The sequence below is a fragment of the Vanessa atalanta genome, chromosome 7, assembly GCF_905147765.1.
Source record: "Vanessa atalanta chromosome 7, ilVanAtal1.2, whole genome shotgun sequence".
Lineage (NCBI taxonomy): Eukaryota > Metazoa > Arthropoda > Insecta > Lepidoptera > Nymphalidae > Vanessa > Vanessa atalanta.
Genome location: NC_061877.1, coordinates 5671929 through 5693650, shown reverse-complemented (window position 1 = coordinate 5693650; position 21722 = coordinate 5671929). Strand labels below are relative to the sequence as shown.

The 21722-nt window shown below is 31.3% G+C and overlaps 1 protein-coding gene and 1 non-coding gene across 2 annotated transcripts in view; one reads left to right on the top strand and one right to left on the bottom strand.

The window, feature by feature from the left end:
- Positions 1–3482: 3482 nt before the first annotated feature.
- Positions 3483–3572, bottom strand: LOC125065526. The gene has a single exon (XR_007119633.1). It is a non-coding gene; the product is annotated as a U6atac minor spliceosomal RNA (small nuclear RNA).
- Positions 3573–5841: 2269 nt separating this feature from the next.
- Positions 5842–21722, top strand: part of LOC125065209 — a 33781-nt gene continuing 17900 nt past the window's right edge. Inside the window, exon 1 of the mRNA XM_047672711.1 lies at positions 5842–6412. Within this exon, the coding sequence (XP_047528667.1) occupies positions 5860–6412 (553 nt within the window). The 5' untranslated portion in view covers positions 5842–5859. The remainder of the gene's footprint in view (positions 6413–21722) is intronic.

Below are 21722 nucleotides of genomic sequence, written 5' to 3'. Positions count from 1 at the left end.
GATAATAGCTTTGGGTTGTTGGAATTGATATTGAAATATGTAGGAAATGTAATGACTTTAAGAAATATATTTTTCTTTTTTACATTAATTATATAAAGTCTGGTACTTTATTATTTTATGATTTGCTATGGCGTGTACGTTTATTCTTTGTATAGTTTTGTTTTTCATTTATACCTTTGGTAAGGGAATTGTGGTCGCCAGTCTGTTGGGATAACATGCACTAACTAGTTATAATCTCAACTACCAATTGTATGCTTGTGTTTCGGTTAGAAATGGTAAGCTAGCTTATATATAATTATACACATAAACATACATCTGAGAACACGTGGATGGCGGCTATTTTACGGCGATTAAAGAAGTGGTATTTCTTCAGTGCCAGTTTTACTTTTACCTTACTTTTTTATTTTGTCACGTAATTTTCATTTCACACAATCACATTCATTTTCATCACCGCATATAGACATTTGCGTCGTTTATTAACCATTTCTTACATTACATCAATGTAGCACCAACCCTGGGAGGTAAGAGGTTATGTCCCTTGTGCCTGCAGTTACATTAGCTCATTCACTCGTCGAACTGGAAAACATCAATATTACTGTTTGGCGGTAGAATATCTGATGAGTAGGTGGTACCTACCAACGGGCTGCACACAGTCCTACCCATAAGAAAATGGCAATCGTTTACGGGCCTGGAGTTGTGAAAGACGTAGTTTCGATCCCTTGTGCTAGTGTCGTCAACAATCTGACCAAAAGTTTAACGCATAACAGGAGGGTTAATAAAATAGGAATATTAATAATTCCTTGATACAGGTATAGATTATAAGATTTGTATGTCTCTCTTCTAATCTCAAAAGCCGTCTATAGATATCTTAAGAGTAAATGGCCTTCTATGCAGGATACGATACATTCTCATTTTCGGCATCGGAACTGTAGGCTTTGAAGACATAGTTGAGAAAAATATACATTTGTATCTACGCGTATTTCCGGATCGAATATAACAATAACTCGCATTTGCATCCGGACTGACTTGCTTACTTGACTTGAGTGTGACATCAGGTTGCAGTTCCTTTAAAAATCAATCTTGAAGCAGCCTTTATTTTCAAAAAATCCAAACAAGTTCGTCGTGGCGTCCTCCTCATTGTTACTTTAGCAAGACTTATCCCTAATCGGTTATAGTTGTAAACTGAGCTAGATTGCACGCCAATTTATAGTTTCAAAGTCAACAAAAAGAGGATAATGTCTCTTTGGAGCTCTGTTACCTGTTCGAGTATGATACGAAGTTTTTTGTTAATCTGATATATAATGATAAAGAGTATTAAGAATGTAGTATTTTTAGATTTTATTAACAATGTGTTATTGAATTTGGAATGTCAAAGTCAATATTTTCTTAACTTTAAATTATTTTTACTCTGAAAATTGTACGTAATCAAGTTTTTTTTTAATACGACTTCATTTATTTTCGTCGAGGCGAGAGAAACGAGATTTCTTTAGAGACCACAAACGATGCGATACCGGTGATGATCAATAAATTTTCTTCATTACTAAAACTATTTTATGGTTATTAATTCTCTACTAAAAGTTTGTATGTACAATAAAAAACGGTTATGAAAAAAAAAATTAAATTAAAATAGCACATATATGACTACTTGAAAAAGGACGTAACCTTAATAATATTTTGTGATTATCGAAATAACGAGCAAAGTATGTTTTTATAGTAAGTATATTATACATAAAACAGTCAAATAAATTATGAAACCGTAATATAATAAAATAATCTCTTTCCAGCTTCTTTATAAAAATCACTGTATAAAATACGAAATTGACATACTATTTACTTTTATTACTCTCCTTTATTAGTATTCGTATTTGATTGCTTTCGTCTTTATTTTCAGCTCCGTGCGTTGTGTGTGTTGTGTTCATAGTGTCACTAATTACTCTTGAACATTTTACATTTTATTGGTTGACGTCGGTTCTTAACTAGACATATACAAATATATATAATATAATCGTGATTCGAATTTCAATATAAATATGAAAACTGAAAGACAGAAAATGAGACGAGTAAATAAAATTCCTGATTACAAAATATCTTCTCATTGCGAGCGATTCGAGACATTTATTTTACACGGAGACGGAGCTTGAACGAATGATTTTCTTGTTTGTGCACAAGCCATTACGTTCATATCTTTTTTCTGAGTCAAAATTTTTAATTAGTTGTTGTAATTTAGCTCTTACCTGTTCGTTATACTAACTAGTAACCAACAAAAGAGTTTATTACGGTGGATTCTATATGTACACGTAGATATATGCGTATGTAGTCGTAGAGAAATGGAGCCATGTAGATCGGATCTCACACATTAAAAATCTTTGTGTTTTTAAATATTCAATTTTATACAATATTTATACGTTGCACACATATGTCCTTTAAAAACTTTTTACGGTAAAGTTTTGTGTTGTTCGTATAACATAGCTTGATAAACAGTTCTACATTTTTTCAGGTAAATAATTTCGTTAAATAGCACTATTTTTTTCTACATTAAAATTTATTAACTGGGCAAAACGGTACAATCTGTATTGGCGACTTTATAATTGCATTAAAAATTATAAAAACGAATACCATTTCTATGTTTTTCCTTACATTTTATCAATAAGTAGTAGAAGTATATTATTATTAGGAAATGGATTTACCATCAGTAGTATATTCTCAAAAAGATTTAAAACAATGCTTACTCTGCCAATATCCTTTTAAGTCAATTCTAAGTCATCTTAAGCAATAGGTTTTTGGTATTGGTTTATGTTACCTATTTACGTGAAGTGATTGATTACTGTATACATATTTTAGATTTGTTTGCTAAAAGTTTTTTTTCAAATTCATATTTATATCAGACTCAGTAGGTTAAAATCAGTTAGCTCTTTAGAAACATTGGGTTTTTGTCCACCGTACGATTTCTTCAAAATCTATGGGTGCTAATTAAGTATTTTGTTGAAGTTGATTGAGATATTTTTACTATAGCAAAGTTCTATTATAAGTAACTGTTTAATAGAGGTGAAATTGTGTTTTGTAAATATTATTGTAAACATTTGTGTGTTGCACTTTATTTTTTCCCTGAATTTCATAATCCAATTGGTTGATAACATAACACAAGAGCGGAAATCGAACAGGTGTAGAACTATCAGCCCACTTGCACTCTGATGCATAAGAGTGTGTTAAAAGTCCCTGAAGCTGGTTGTTTCTGAAAATTGGTCGACAGGAAAACGCATTACTTAACATTTTATTAAATTATACTTCTGTTGATATTCTGTTACACTGTTGATATTCTGTTTCACGTGAAGTGGGGTGTATGGGGGACTCGCTGGTGCCCAGGACACCTAGCCCTCCCTAGTACACCGGAATACCCAGTAACCCAGTGGTTTTATTACCTGGTTTGGTACCTCTCCGTCTCTTCGGCGGGCATCACGTGATCGCTTTCGCATGCTACCGTGACGAAATGTGGTAAAGTAGTGCTTTCAACGTATTTTTGTATTCCATCCTTGTCAAGGGTAGTGTAAGCCGTCTCTCTTTCAATAGAAAATAACATTTTATTAACTCTACTCTAGATTTGAATCCAAGATATCGAAATTTAAGGCCTTATAAACTAAGTATTAGACGAACAAGGCAATAAACGTAAGTACGTAGATATACTGGATACTATACGAAGGATGGTCCATCGTAGAAAATACATTATTCATGACCCCGATCTCAATAAGTGTCACTGTGTTAACAGTGGTTGTTGAAAAATCTTAAGGGTCCTCTCGTCTCGTTGCCATTGGTTTTTTATTTGAACGACGGAAAGGGAACAGAGCTGAGAAATACCCTTGATGTCATGTAAGAAGTTAGACACTTTAATACTAAGTTGAATTAATATACTTACTATATTTTATGTACGTATATAAATTTTCATTTAAGATTAATTAAAATATAAAGTACTACTTTTATTATGATTACGCTTCATATTTATGCTACTATGTTTATATTGATGATGATAGGATGACACGGGCGTAAAACGGCTTCCGCAGTATATATTAAAAGTTACTTTAATTTCCTCCTTGGAATTTTCGTTTCGTCGCCTCTATACAAAATTCGTCCATCAGAAAATGTTTCTTAGAGATTTTTTCATCGTAGTAACTAAGATCTTCTTAGTAATCATGAATATTAATGATATCACTTCATTTCTTTGACTTCTTGCAAATAATTAAGCAAGTATTATATAATAATCAATGTTTTAAGTGTATTAAATCTATAACTTAAATATTATAAAAAAAAAAAAATATATGTAAAACATATTTTAATCAAGTAGGCTTTTATTTTACGTAAGTCCTTTGAATGATTCAATGTTTATTTGAACATTAAGGTACCAGTTATACAGAGAAGAAACGGCAAGTCACTCAGTAGTTACTCTTTTTCAATCAAAAACAATTACACAATGAAACAGTTTCCTGTATAACCTTAAAGGAATATTAAATTTAGATAACTAGTACTGATAAACCGATTATCCTAAGGGATTACGAAACCGTTGAAAAAAATATACGAATTTAAAAATGTCGAAGTTTTTGGACGAAACTTAAGCGCATAAGTAATATTAATAATTATATTGTAGTTTGCAAAAAAAATGAATACAAAAGCTGTTTGGTTCAGTTAAAATTGTGTTCGCTTCGGACTACGGGTCTACAGGCTTTGAAAATAAAGTTATGTCGCGTCGCCCTTTTACTGTTGTATTTGAATTTTTATTTATCCTCGAACCCTTGTCACTTGTTATGTTTTTAGGTATTTTATATATATTTTTTATTTTTAACTATCTTTAGTAAGCCTTTAACAAGTAAGCGATAATGCACTAATTAAAAAATGTAAATTTGTATCGGTTTGTTGTGAAATATTTCGATGTTCCTCGAACTGAGAACTACTACTATTTTATGGAGTCTTCAGACGTTTTTCCGCTCAGTTGTTATTGTTCAAGTGATTGTGTAAGTTGCATTGCAGATTATACAAAGAACTCGACATATTTACCACTGTGAATTTTTTCCTTAAAAAGAAAATATATTTTCAGTGTTGTAATTTTCATAAATACATAAACATTAAGTTTTATGATTACGAATATTATACTTTAACGATAAACAACAACAGAAAAATATTTTTTGTAATATATATACCATTTTCTATTTGACCTTATACATTGAAATGAAGTTTTTAACATGAAGAATTTAAACAGAATACAAAGTGTAACTAATGCAGAATCACAGTTTCATATAGGTTTTGAAAACATATAATATCAGGTGAGAACTGCCTCCCGAGGGACACTAGTGAGGTATCCCTCTGTAGCTTCTATTGAATGCTGTCGATGTGGCGGACTCGCGACAACTTCTCTACTATCTGTTTCGTTTTCCGCCTCCGAGACAATTTAAGTTGACAACGTGGACGTAACAAAAGAGGACGTAGTGTTCTACTTTGTACATCGTTTCATGCAATGGGAACAGTTGTTATTATTAGACATTTGTAATGCAAATTCGGCTATCAACAAACTCATCTAAGAAAATATATTATAATTTGTAAATGTTTTATTTTAATTATGTATATCAATATAATTGTTGTATAAAATTAGACATTCCAAAGTTTCAATTTTTTGAATATCTACGTCGAAGCCCTAATTTTAAAAAACGCTTTCTTTGACGAAAATATTTAAGCGTTCTTTATACCATCGGGGACAAGTGTAAACATGATTGCGCGGCTAGGCGGCAAGGCGGCACGGCGGCTCGGCATCCCGTGGCTACGCGGGGAGGGACTCGCGTCACTCGAGCGGCTGCTGCCGCGCGCTCCGCTCGCAACATGTCGGTGCGTGTAGACCATCGCGATCGCGATCGCTTTTCTAGACATTCTTCCCGCGCTTCTGTCGATCTCGCTTTTCCGAGTGGATCTGCGCGGGATCATTCTTTTCGTTCCGTTCACTCGGGTCGTGTGCCGCGTGTAGCTAGCGATGATTTAATGGTGCCAGTGCGCACGTTAAGATCAGCTTCGTGTCGAGCAGCACCAGGTGCTCCACATCGCCTCAGACGACACCACTCCTCAGCTGCAGAATGCGAACGAGCACGTCGTTCGCGTCGCCATACATTGGAACTTCCCAACAGTCGTGGTCCCAGCGTCCGAAGCCGGTCCCCAGAGCCGCCTCCTCCAGCTCCCGAGCCGGAGGTTCCACCCGAGGATGCCGGCAAGGAGGCTCGGAGACGACGCGTGGTCGCCGCCGTCGCCGCTTCCTTCTTCGCGTTGGCGCTGGCTTCTGTCCTCGTGGTGGTGGTGACACTGACTCACAGCTCAGTGCTACGCGCACACAACCAAACAGCCAAGTACTACACGTTCTCCGTGCCGCCGCACCATCCTCTCAGTGAGCCCCGTTCATGTTGCCCCACCGTCGCCCTTCCCGCTTCGCATGCGACTGTCTCCGACCCCGAGTACCAGGGGCTGCGAACGTCATCGTGCTACCGTCGATCTTCAATCGTGTGCTTCTCACCGCCGTCATTTGCGGTATATTATATATACACTACATACGTAGCAAATTCTTAACTCTTCCTTGACTAAAGTCTAGCGATCTAATCTCTTTATCAAAATAAAATAATTCGTGATGACTGAATTTTTTTTAAGCTGAACAATAAGATCGTTAAGGCTCTGTCAAAAATCTAAGTCGATGCACAGAAATCTTACACGCTCGCACGTTCGCAACCCCCTTCTGCATGATTAGTGTGTGATAGATGTGACGTGTCCGTAATATTATTAAACTATATTAATAAATTATTTATTTATAACAAAACGTGTTAATACGAAAATAATTAATTTAATTAAAAAGTGTACTTATATTTCTTACAACGACAATTCTAAATGTGAAATGAAGTGAATGTTATTCGTATTATAAAATATTTTATTCTCATTAAAGTAGGTGCCAAGTCGTATGTAATTTATGTGGTCTTGTTTTAAGTATTACTATATATTTTATACCTAAGCAGGACAATTGTACAATGATACTATCTATCTTTCATTTTACAAGTAAGAATACTATGTACGTCTAAAAAGAACTACGTGAAATGATAAGATGTACTAACACTAGGAGGACGGTACGTAGGAAACATGTATCCAGTCTTTTGATTCGTTATCCCCGCGGTTTTGGCCATGATAGGTACTTGAAGATAATATTATTGTATTGTCATCGGTCATTAGTTAGTGTGCCAATTTTCAAGTTTATCAGGTCTTGAAGATGAAATCTCGTTCTTAACGTATAGATAAATACTATATATAGTGTTTATGAGACCAAATTATATATATATATATATATATATATATATATATATATATTTATCAGAAGTAAAGTTTTATCATATGAGCAAATTTTTTAATTAAAATTACCAAAATATTTTTCTTGCTATTTGTGCTTTCAATATTGAACAGTTTCGTAATAAAGCCGACGTCACAAGAAGTGAGCATTAGTTTAGCAATTTGATCACAATAATAAAAAATAGATGAAATAAAATAATGTCTACAAACAATGAAAGACTGCAAAATATTTCCACTACCTATTCTGTTATTATTCACTAGCCTATTATTATTATTTTAAAAGTACATCATACAAAAAACATATCGTTTGATTTGAAAATAAAATATTAATAACAAAATAATATACATTCATTATTGCTCTACGTTAACGTTGAGATTTGATTTTGAACATTACACTGACATCTTTTTTATTACATACCTACTTATGATGCCTTAGACCATCAAATCGAATCCTAAATTTTTCTAATGTAGGTCATAAGTATACACATACGTACTTTCATCAGTATTCTTAATCTTCGTCTATACCTGCTAGCCATCGTTAAATCCCTTAGTTACTTCATGGACTAAAGCTATGTCTCAAGCGTCATGTCTATGTCTGAAAACTAGTAATCTGTCCATAATCTGTCCGATTAAAGCATTGACCTAAAAATCATATAAAGTATGCTAGGAAATGGTTTACGTGCAAATATGGACTAGGTGGAACATTTATTTCGGCATCCAATAAGTTTTGAGTGGTTCAAATTTTTATTTATCGATTTTAAAAGTCATATATTGTGCCTACTATAACTAAATAAGCTTTGTATGGGTGACTTGTTTTGGTGAAATTGGTAATAATAATAAGATAAATCTAGTGGTTTCTTATCGTGCATGCAATGCCTTTTTATATAACATTAAATGTTATCGATAATGGGGCCTTAGGATTTGCCCCTTTTTATTAATTTGGGTATCAATTATATTCATAATTATTAAATTAAATAAATTTAAAGCAAAAATACTTTTTAAAATAAAAGCTTTTATTTAAATGCTCTAAAAAGAAGAAAATAAAATTTTCCTTTAAAATTTTAACTATCAATTTATAACCTCATTATACATAATTTTTTTAATCATAACAGCTTGTCGCGTAATAACCTTGCGTAAATTAACTAGTACCATATAATTTAGTAATTTAATCTACTAAGTTTCATTTGTTTTTTTTTTATTTTAGTTTAATTAAATACTTCTATGTATGTACTTACGAAAATCTCGCGACTTTTTAGAGCATTTAAATAAAATCTTTTTTTAAAAAGTATTTTTGCTTTGAATTTATTTTTTACTTTTTATTTATGACTGTCTAGGTTTTTTTTTCGAATTACTCATATCGAGCTCTATCATTTGATACCTATATTGAAAAAGTGCATAAAAAATAACTATTCTGCCATCTCGAATGTTCCACCATATTGGACTTATAATGACGTCAAGCTCATCGTGTATTGTCATCTAAACTTAACGTGTATACAAAATTTCAGCCAAATCGGTTAAAGATATCCGCTTCAAAATTAAGTAGCAAGATTCCACCCGCACATACATATATACATACATTGCATGTTAAATAAAAGCTTTTAAAAAAAAAGCAATGTACGTATATAAAATAACTTTATTTGCATAGATGTTATTTCTGTCAAATTGGTAAAACATTAGGATCATCGACATATGTAATGTTCATTTAACTTTTAAATAACACTGAATATAATTTTAATACGAATCCGGATACACGTCGCTTAATATTAAATTAAAATCGTTAATAAAACCTTTGACAATACTCCGAAAGCGCTTACTTAGTATATCGCGAGCACACGAGCCTGTTTAATCTCCTGTTGTTATTTGATATTCATAGAGTAAGAACAAAATTAGCCCTTTGAATAATAATTTTAGAGGAGTAAGATCTTTTGCCGTCATGTTCGGTTCAATTATTTTTAATTATATATCGCGCTTTGTATACAACCTTCATTACATTTATCTTAAATATAATTTAATGTGCTTCTATATAAAACAATTATAATAACATGTACTTATTTATCATTTAGCTTAATTTTATATTCTGTTTTGTATATCATTATCAGTATTTAAACACAACAATAGTTTCGTCTTTTAAAAAATGGAAAAAAAAATATGTCTCGAAATATTTATTACAAACATTAATCCATATCATAATAAATAACATAATTTTAAGCGTATTCCATTTATAACATTCCGGCTGGGTGAATGCTGGCTTGGTACAGACGGTGGAAAAGCTTGGCGCGGGATTATTATGATTGATTAAAACATTTGTATACTTATAACAACATTTTAAAGAAAAACATAGTCTATAAATACAATTCTAGCTAAGAGGGCTGTAAGATAGTGTTAAAATCAAAATGTACCTTATCCAAGTAGGATTTAAGAAGCATTTTGCCTCGCCATTTTACCGAATTAAATTGTTAAATGATGTAAGTATGAACAATCATTTTATAATTATTTATGAATATCATATACATGGATTATTATTAAATACCTAAAAACATTACACAACTGCCGCCTTGTTAACGAAATCGTCTGGATTGGCTCAATTCGTGATGACGTCACACACCAGTAAATATGTCTTTTATCGATAGAAATTCCTTTGTTATACTTGGTATTTTCCGATGTCGAAACCATTAATTATGATATCAAATGATAATGTGATGTTTCAGGACTTCCATTTAACGTGCTTGTATTCGATTCGATCATGGAGATCAAAAATGATCCGTTAATGTCGGAGTTTTATATATGGAGCTTCAGAAATGTAAGCCCCCAATATACTTAGATACAAATCTACCATAAGCTATGTTGCCTTTTATTAAATACAAAAAAAAACGAAGAAGTACACTCCTGTCATGTCAATAGTGGAAATTTAATGTACGTGAAATTTTGAAGCGCTTATACTTGTAATCTTATATAAGTAATATTATATTATTATACCGAAACCTTCCCTAAAACTTATAATGTTATACTTTTATATTTATTGGTTTAGTAGTCTTTATGTTGGGCAATACAAAAAGCGTCTCCTCATTTCAATCCTCCTCACGTAAATATGGGTCGCTACGTATTGTGCGCTGAAAATAATAGAAAGTAAATCAAAGTAATAAAAATAATAACTCAAACAACAAAATAACTCATCATGTAATGTAATGATTATTAACGTGTGACGTCATTCAACCGTGTCCGATATCAACGCTCAAGATTTGGTCAGTTAATAAATAGCACTGAATCATAAATCAATTTTTTTTCCTAGAAACTAATCAAATAGATTAACAATCGTTTTGGAGTAAGTGATACAGTATATTTAATCAATATATGTATAAATAGTCACAATTTTTATTTTTAATGACGTTTCAAAAACTTAGGGTGTTATTTCTAATGGACGTTTATTCGTAATATCTATTATAACGTATATTTAGCGTGTATAATAACGAAACAGTTGCGGATGTGGTCAGCTCTTTATGCCCTTCATAAATATCTTGACGTACAATTCTAATTTTTTCTCGGATTTTTATTTCACGTAAAAAAATTAATTGGCTCAAAAATGTTGTCTGACCGAAGATTTATTTTGGTCGAAGCTAAAGCCGAAGCGATAGATCGGCTCAACCCTCAACCTTCGGTCGAAAACGAAGACAAACTTTTGGTTGAATGCTAATCGGAAATAATTAATCTACTAACATTTTAGAATGTGTAATAATAGTATGGGAAAGTTCTGTAGTTAAGAATTCTTGAATGCTAATATGTACTGGTAAACAAAATTTAAATCACTTTCCAAATACAATAAAGTACTCGTACAATTTGTATAGCGTTTCTTATAAACTATTTATTTTATTTGTGTAATTATTTTTAAAAACTAAGCCTGGCTTGGCTTTTCAATATGTTGCACTCTCTTGGGAGAAATAATAAGGATTGGATTCCACCATTTCCTTTTACGGATTTACTTTAGCATTCAAACCTTGTATTAATAAGATCTTATTGAAATAATACTAAAATATTAATTTATGCGTTTATTATAGTTTTCTGCAATAGTTATTAAATGTTAAGCAGATGTTATATTTAAAATAAAAAATGAATTTTTAAAAAATATTTTCGAAGAAAATCTGTAAAGATATACTCTCGTGATAGACCATTTCGAAGAAATATAAACATTCGTCGTCTTCTCACCTCATTCGATAGATTATTTAAAAAACAAACGTTATTAACAGTTTATTCTGGTTAGTAACAGTATGTAAAATTGTTTTGCTGTCCCGTCCGTTTTAATAAATATCTTAACTACATAATATTTTCTTTTCTATAAAATGTATACTATATACTCTACTTGTTCATAAATATAACCATTTGAAAAAGCTAAAGGTCCGTGTTCGATGATGTATCGTAATAAATTATATAATAGAGCAAAGTCATCTGACATGTAAGTTTAAAGGCACTCGTACTGATTTATGATTTATTTATTTAAATAATAAAATGTTTTTAAAATAATTTATCAAACGGTTCTTATTGCTTTTTTCTCTTATCTGTCCCAATATAAAATAAGTGCAAAACCCGAGTAAACTAAGTCATTTAACTCTTGATATTTTTGTAAAATGTGGACAAGTATTATATTATTGTGCGTTAAGTATCGAGCCAAGTGATCTTTCCAATTACATAAATATGAAATAAAGCCTATGCCTCTTTTGCAATTATGAACAATAATAATATGAAAGTTTCGAATCAATCGGACCAGTTGAATTTGCGTGAATACGGAAAACAAACTAATTTTTAGCCATATTTTTAAAAAATATTTATAAAGGGTTATATTTCATATATTATATTGGTATATGTACTCGTATAAATATATAGTTTAAATAAATTTCCAAATTAACAAAATAGTTATGTACACGTTTCAAATTCAAATTCTGAACGTCGAATCCTTTCATAAAACATGGAAATATTGAGAACTGGTGAATAAGAAATAAAATACCACGAAATCTTATTTAATATCCATTGAGTAGTTACAAGTTCCTACGCAAAGCCCAGGCAAAAAGTATTTCAGATATAGAGCTTAGGGAGTTCTAAGAAAGCAGTTTATAATATTTTTTCCCTTTCGTAGGGACATAATGCTCTTAGCGGTATAGTGTAAACGGCCTTCAGTACAGATGAAAGTATTTTCGAAACGACGGAAAATCCATACAAATGTCATTTGGACATAACATCATACTTATTGTAATATTTATCTCCTTGCTCAAAAGCTTGATCATTGATTTAAATGAAATGAAATGTTGCAAACGTCAAATCATTATTAATGGAGCTTGTTATTTTTGTAGAAGTAATATATTTTTAGTTATAGTACTCCATGCAAACATAAAAATAGTCTCTAGAGATGTTTGATTGCTTTTATGAAAATAATTTCCGGCCTCAACTGGACGAAACAATTGAAAATACTCGGAGTGTTTTCGTTTTGGTCGTATTTCTATGAAATACAAACTCTGATATAATTATAAGGTTTCTTTTACAATTAACTTTTTATTTTGGTATATATAAATTATATTGTGAAAATAAATAATAGGTACTAAAATGGCTTATGAAATGTATACATATAATATACAAAAAAGCTATTTGAATAACTAGCTATCACAATTTATACAATACTAGCTGACTGACAGACGTTGTCCTGCCTTAGCGATGAATATTCGATTCAAACTGGAATATATAATAAAAATAAAAATATTTCAAAAACGTAGTTGTACGTACTTCACTAATGTGTAATGCTTTTTGATACATACTGCTAAGATCTCATAAACGTTCTTAAGATTACTGAAATTTCCAACTTTTTACGCATTTTCCTTAATTTATCTTTACGTAAGAACCTTCTACAAGGTATTAGAAACCTCGAAAAAAAAAGGTGAATGAAATCGGTAAGGTCGTTTCTCAAGTGGCGTATGGCGTGGCCAAACGAAATAGGGATTCCTTTATATATATATAGCTTACTCAGAATGTTTTATTTTAGTATTTAATTCTCACAAAGATACGTATGGATTGAGGAAAGTATAGTTTTATATTGTAATTTATTAAGCTAAATTTAGGCAGTAAAACCAGCGTTGACCATATTACTTGTATTTAATTAGATAATATGGATACTTGGTTAAGTAAAGAGAGTCACGTGGTCCTTGAGCTGCAGAACCCAGGATGAATGTCAAGCTTGTGTAAGTTAAGAAAAAAAAAAATCTCAATATTAGCAAGGAGTTAAGAAATTGTGAGAATGTCGTGGCTTGGAATGCACGTTAGTTCTGATTTCTCGCTGTGTTTGCCGCACATACTTTTTCACTATAATGTCTCCTGGCCTTCTTAAGATTGGTGGCGTGGTCGAAATTAGGTCAGGAGAACTTGAACAATTTGGAAATTTTACTAACAAAGTCTGACGTCAAACAACATTTCCATGATAAATTATAATGAGACTTTTCTGAATTTAACTAAATTGGAATTATGTAATATTCGAAGCAATAGGTAACAATGATTTATTCTCTCTCCCTGTATATTTAACACTGCTGGGCTTAGGCCTTCTCTCCGTTGTGGTGGAGGTTTGGTGCATATATCACCACGCTATTCCATTTCACATGTGGCAGATTTTCATCCGACCAATGCAAGTTTTATCACGATGTTTTTATTCACCACATGGCATGAGATGAATTATACATACAAATTAAGCACATCAAAACTCAGAAGAGCTATCCCGAGTTTTGTTTCCACGGGGCCAACTCGGGTTATTTTTGTAATAAAAAGATATCTTTATCAAAAGAATTACACTTAGAGAATTATTATATATGTTACCTAAAAATTATCATAGCACTGACTATGGAGAAATAAAGAGATGAAATAAATTATAAGCAAAAACAGTACAATGTCCATAGAAGGGATAATTACTATGTTTGAAAATAAAGTCAGAAGATGTCCAAACTGATTTTCAGTGGCCTACAATACCAGGTGCATGGTGATTTAAACAACCATCGTCAGCTTATCATCATCAAAGAAAAATTACATTGTCAAATAAATTACTTGTTGTTCCGGTTTGAAGGGTAAGTAAGCCAGTGTAATTACAAGCACAAAGGACAAAACATCTTAGTTTACAGGGTTGGTGGTCCATTGATGATATAAGGAATAATTAATGTTTCTTAAAGTAACAACAGCTATAGGCACTGGTGATCAGGTGATTCATTTACCAAAACCTTATATAAAACAGCATAAAGGAGGAACTTTTATTTATATATTTAAAAATAAAATAAAAGGATTATATTAGTTAAAATATGAGGAAAAGAAGAAAATAGAAAGCATTTTATTTATTATAAGAAAACGTTTACAAGAATAGTATTAACTACGTACGATATTGCAAATTAATAATATCCCAATTAACAACATCATACGCCAAAAAGCGATAAGTTTCTTATGCAGTAGCGAGCGCGTGATTACATGTACATTGTACATATCAAAGAAAATAATTGTTTTGAGTTATTAAAGGCGATCTTTTGATTAAAATGAAATTTACCTTTACAAAAGTTTTACCTACCCATATAATCAGCTTATTACCGAGTGAAATACATTCATGATATGATTTTTGGCTTCCAAAGTAAGGTTTACGTCTAACAATTTTTACTCCTACTTTAAGACTATAATTTCGATCGATGTTTTCGTTCACCCAATCCTATAAAGTAAATTATTTATCAAAATTCTGTTATAACTCGATTGAAGGTAAAATTACAATTAAAATGTACAAATGACATCTATTAATAATATGATTACATATTTTCAAGCAATATAATTACGATTTGGCAGTCACAACCGAAATGCAGAACCGATTATCAAAAATAAAAACACCCGGCTGAACGAGACCAGCTGTTTAAAATTTCTATCCATACGAATTAATGGGGAGACGTATTATGGTGAACCAATATATCAGATATAATTTATACCAGAAGAAGTTTTGAAATATCAAGCATATTATGGAAAAGGTTTCATATTATCACAATAGTTGCGCTTTACATTTTTACCCGCTTTAAATTAATTAATTGACGTGTCAAGCATAGTAATAATAATCATAATTAAAAAGCTATTTTGATTAAGTCATAAAATATCAAAAATATGAATCATCAGATTGGAATGTAACAAATGCTGAAAAAGTAAAATTGAATGATATTTCTTTAAGCGATACTGTAAGGCGTACCAAGTAGGTAATAGAACATTTCTTCTTAAGGAGAAGAGGAAGAAATTACCTACTACTTCTAGTACCAAATATTTCGAATTTAAATAAATATTTATATAATTCATATGAGCTAAACTAAATTATATGTATATTTGGATAGGTATAACAGTTTTTTAGTGACTTAATTGGACAGCAAAATAATTGTACTACGATGTTGATCGCGCCTATGTAAGCTGTAAAGTAGCAGGCATTTTGCCAAGATAGGTGGTCTTTGTAGCAACAGGTTGACTCGACTATTCATTGACACAAACAATATCGCATCTCAATGAACTTTTGATTAATCGTTCTGTGTATTATTTTTAAATAAAAGAAAAAGTCACCTTGAACTTAATGGTGACATAATATTTTAATTAATTAATTTTATTATTAAGTAGGTAATAAAATATTACAGAATCAAAGCTACTCTTATATTTAATTTGTATCAGAGAAATATTATTACATCTTATTATTAACAATTGAGCAAATCGATCCAAAATACATTTAGAGCGATTGTTAAATCTGATACGAAAATCTTGTGTACGAACGTTACGTATACGTTTAAAATTTAATACCACAAAAAATCTTACCAGTACGTACACTACTAAACACGTAAGATACTTGAAAAAGATGCGCTTCTTTCGAAAAAATAGGTCATGAAAAAAATATTTAATAACGTACAACTCTATAGACATCAAATTGTAATGAAATCGTTTGAGAAATAAATGATAAAAATGTGCGCATTTGAATAATTTAAAAGAACATGGATTTCAAACCATAAAGCACACCTATAGAAGGACGCATTATGCCATGTATTTGCGGCTGGAAAGTTTGAAAACTTTATAATACTAATCACTCGTGCGAGAAAATTGAGCACCAGCAAACCCATATTTACACTCTCATGTTCGCACTCTTGGAATATAGAACTTTTTTAATTTCACGCTTGAATCGAAACCCTCCCTGACTGAGCGCGTACATCGTTTCGACTTTGTGTCAATCGGTTATTCCTGTTTCGTTCAATGTGATGGATTATTGCGTATTGACAGTGAGTAATTATTGTTTATATTACAACCAGATTAATTTACCGAATAATATAAACTGAATAACAGAATGTTTCAGTTTTTCTTTCAATAATAATTACATTTTCATATATTATTTATATTTAAATATAATATTATAAGCGAAAACATAAAACTTTACACACATGAGGTATCTCTTTGGTAAATTCATTAAAAATTATACACTAGCGACCGTCAAACATGAGCGCTTAATAAGTCAGAAAAGCTGCAAATAAAAGCGGACGTCACACAAGATCTCCTTTGACTTTAGCCGCATATTTTTATGATATTATGTCCTCATTACTTAGTCTTTTGTTGCTTTAACGAAAATGATATGTCCATACACAAAGGCTTGCCACGTGTAGACAATGTGTTGACGTCAAGGGGTGTGTCCTATTGACCCTGCTAAGCCCCGACACATCGCCCTGCATTCTACATCTTACGTTACAGACACGTCGACCATGTGGAATAAATAACATCAATCATGCGTGTTTGATGCGTCCAGCGTTTAATTTTGTTTAATTTTCCAACTATGAAATGATTCGATCTCATCAGGACATACAGATCAATACGTTATATAGTTTGCATTGCGTTAAATATTCAGTTTTAGTTTTATAACGATAAATTCCGTTATACTAAATATTAAAATATTAATTAAAAAATATAACGTGTCTAACAAAAGCAAATTAAAAATTTTCATTTAAAAAGTGCGCAATGAATTTGCTCGAATTTAGTGCATCGGTTGGCCCAATAGTTAATAAAAATATATGCTTAGATTAGTATAATCATAATAAAAACGAAGATAAAAAATTAAGAAGATATACATAAATCGAACATTCAGTGATAATATTTTTTTTAGCAAAAGAACATTCCAGTCCTACTGTACAAGGGTGAATTTTTCGGAGCTTATTCCATAAGGTTATTTCATTGCGAAAAAGGTATAGTTATAATTAAGATTTTCATCCGGGCCAACGATGAATTAGAAACACATTATTGACGTAAGAAACAAGTGACCCTAATAACCTTGAACTTACGTCCTTTAGATAAGATACATGTCTATCTACTAAGTAATTAAAAAAAAACACGGTAAGCGGGTAATTTATTAACAAAAAACATTAAGTATAGTTCTATATATATATTAAGCTTTCTTGTAACTTAAGGTCAAAACTAATAAGATAGTTGTTGATTAATCTGTTCGAGTCGAGACTTTGTTACAAACTTCAGTTTCAGAAATACACAATTTTAGTCATTAAAATTCTACTCGATGTATTCTTAGTTAGGTATGTCTGTTATTCATTAGAAGAGACTTATTTTATTAATTGACTAGCTGCCCGTCCCGACTTCGTTCGAGTGAGGAATTTTATTTACTTCCCGATCGTAGCACTACCACTCGGTACAATTTAAACCATCCAACGACTCTTTGGGGATCAAAACTAACACATCCAACAATAACATTCAAAAACATACAAAAAATCATTGAAATCCGTCCAACCGTTTAGGATTAGTCAGTAATACACACACGTACAGAACATTTATACATATAAAGATAATTATAATTTAATAAAAAATATATGTTAACAATTTTACAAAAGCATTGCTCATTGATTTTGCAGTGATCATGTTATGAATGCAGAATTTGAAATTAACAAATTTAATGCTTGCGGTCAGTATGATTGATGATACGGAATGTGTTGAAAAATATTTTTCCTGATGGGTTATTATTTTCTGGGTAATAAATTATGACGGGTTCATAATTTGATTTATTTCTTGCTTAAGTATATTATAACTTTAAAGTCTGAACCTGAAGATCGCGGGTTCAAATACAGTTTTCATATAAACAAATCAAATCAAAATACTCTTAATTGTATTGTATAAACAGCGATCACTTCCAGTCAACCTTAAGATAGAGGAAAGAAACAGAGGTAAATAAGGGAGGGTTTACATAGAAAAGATAAACATATTTTTATATTTGTATACAAAATTTCACGAAGAACACTTATTTTTCGGATGAAATCTGCTACAACCACCAAATCATTCCATGGAATAGGTTGCAAACTGTTTCTTTAGGAGGAAAAGCAGCCCAGCAGTGGGATTTATGTGTTGTTCTTTAAATCTAACAATGATTAGCATTTGTTGACTTTGTGGCAGCATATTTATAATTTATTGCTTTTATTTAATATATGTTCTGATAAATAATCAATTACTTGTTTTTCTTGGCATATATTTATTGACAACTTCATGGTTTACATTTAAAAAAATATTTAAAACGCGGAATTAAATCAATTTATCGTAATTAGCGACGTAATACATAGATATTTTTCTGAAAATTACATTTCAAAGGACTTTAAAGGACAATTAAATTGTAAAATAACATATTGTAAATCACAAGTACATGTGATATCAATCTGTAGATATTATGTTAATCTCGTATTATATATTACATCGCACCAGATATTGATATGTATCCGAGTTTGATCTTATTAAATAAATAATTAATCCATAGAACAAAACGTCAATAGTGCAATGGTTTACGGGCCGCCTAGCCTATGTAAAAAGTCTCAGAATCGATCCTGACCCATCATCGTAACCACTCCGAACACGAGTTCATATAATACGCTTCGTTATTAGTCAATAGGAATAGTTCTGGGGTATACATAAAGAAAAAAAAATCAAGAGATTTGATATGCACCAATTTTTTAGAAGTCAGTTAAAAACGTTATAAAGTTATTCTGACAAGATATTCTCAGAAACAGCCTGAGCCTTGGAATTGGTTTGGTCTCGGAAAGTACGTAAAATTGATGGTTTTGCACATGATCTCTCTTCGTTCGTCAACTCAACGCCCATGTGATTGATGGAATAGTCACCTGAACCCGTGCCTTTACACTCACTTGCGCATTATAATATCTCCTGAGCAGATCTTCAGTCGTTAAGATTAACCTCCACGGACGAAATTCCTTTAGAAAGAAATCATAGTAGGTACTATCAACTTTTAATTTGATCGCCACAATAGTCATCAATAGAAAAGTTATTTTTGCGTTTTATTTTTATTAAAATCTGTTTAACTGTATTCAATGAAACTATAATATCATAATTTTAGTTTAATTTATATGAGCCATATAATTGTTAAATATATCACATATGTTTATTTATAAAAATAAGATACACTGCACCTCATTTCCCAGTAGAAAAATCAGCCCGGTTAAATTTAGACGAAATTTTAAATGATTATTAGTTGTTTTGATAATCTTAATGGTATAAATTAAAACTAAATGTTATCTGTTTGAGAATAGCTTGTTTGTCTGTTTAATCGAATACGATGAAAACTATTCCATATAAGAACTTGTTCGTGGAGAAAGTTTGCATACTGTACACTTCGCTCTAACTCGCTCTTAAATGGCAAATAAGTTCTATGCCGTTCAACGATCACTATCACAATTGGTACGTTGGCAGGACAATGTCTGCCGAGTTTTATTAGCGTAACATATTCATCGTTTAAAGTGTATACGGAACAACTTTTAAACACATGTACAATTCGAATGAATATAAATTATTACCATCGTACTTACACTGACGTAACAATCGTCAAATATAACTTAAAATTCAAACCAGTCGAACTACAAGAATGAATCAATAAATTACTCAAAAGCTTTCACGAGAGCAATGAAAGCATGAAACGCTTCATTAGTTCGAAACTTGTAAGTCCACACGCTATATCAAAGGTACTCAGCTAGTCTTATATGTATCATGTATATAAATACATACATACTTTATCAAGTTTTCATGTCGAACTAAGTTTGAGACGCGTTTGTAAGTATTAGAATCCGAAATTGGGGAGATGCAAGAAAATAAGATACTCGCTGTAAGAATTTCAATATATTCAGAGGTTACTTTAAAGTCGAATTCGTAAATCATTATAAATAAATCTTTATAATATAATGGTAAAGTCTGTACTGGAATTAATTAAACTGCAAAATTTAATTAAATTGTATTTTTTTATTTTGTTTTAACAAACACGTTTTAAATACACTGCAAATTTATAAAATATAATTAACGTAAATATAAGAAACGTATATCGATTAAACAAAAAAATAATTTCAATTGTTTTTTATAATATTCGAAAAGATACTGTTCCAAAATATTATTTGTTTTTTTGGTCCGTACTATATAATATTTTAGCTGTAGTGTTGCGAAATGTCAAAGTCCACTCAACGCGCCCTGACCTCACCCTCCTTTACAAGATAATAAGCCGTTTCCATCATCGCTCTTACATTACTAGTGTATGTAAGTCGGTATACCATAGAATGAAAGTATGAAGAACGCATTAATGTTTTATTTCTCTTCAAAGCTTACAGCGGTATGTTTGGATTTGTGTCTTTTTCTCAAGACGTATACAGATTGCAACCTAACTGTTCTCCAATAAGAAATTTTAAAAGATCGCCTAATAAAACGTGAACGAAGTTGCTTGGTATCATGGTGAGTATTGCTATTTGTATTGTATATCTCGAAGGCGAAACGATTCAGTAATGTTCTATTATCTCCAGAAAATAAAAATCGGAACACAATCACCTTGTTGCAACATTGCTCCAATGCCGTTGTACTCGTAAGTATATTAGTAAACTGGGGTAACAAAGGATCTTAATTTATCTTCTTTCATTTATTACATTTCCTTAATACATATTAGATCTTCTTCTTTTGTTTATAAATAACAACGAGTTTTTGTATGTTTATATATGTTCCTAAACTATTCATCCGATGAGATGTTCTGCTAAGGCTAGAGAAGACAAGACAAAAGACAAAACCGGCCAAGTGCGAGTCGGACTCGTGCACGAACGGTTCCATACCATTATCTATAAAAACGGCAGCCCCAATTACATGTTTACTTTATTCTGTTTTTAGTATTTGTTGTTATAGCGGAAACATTATACATCATCTGTAAAAAAATCAATTGTCTATAACTATCACTCTTCATGAGATACAGCCTGGACAGCGGAGTCTTTTTCATGGGATCTCGTTTAATCTTTTGTGTACGGAACCCTAAAAAATTAATATTTTTATCTGTTTGTCCT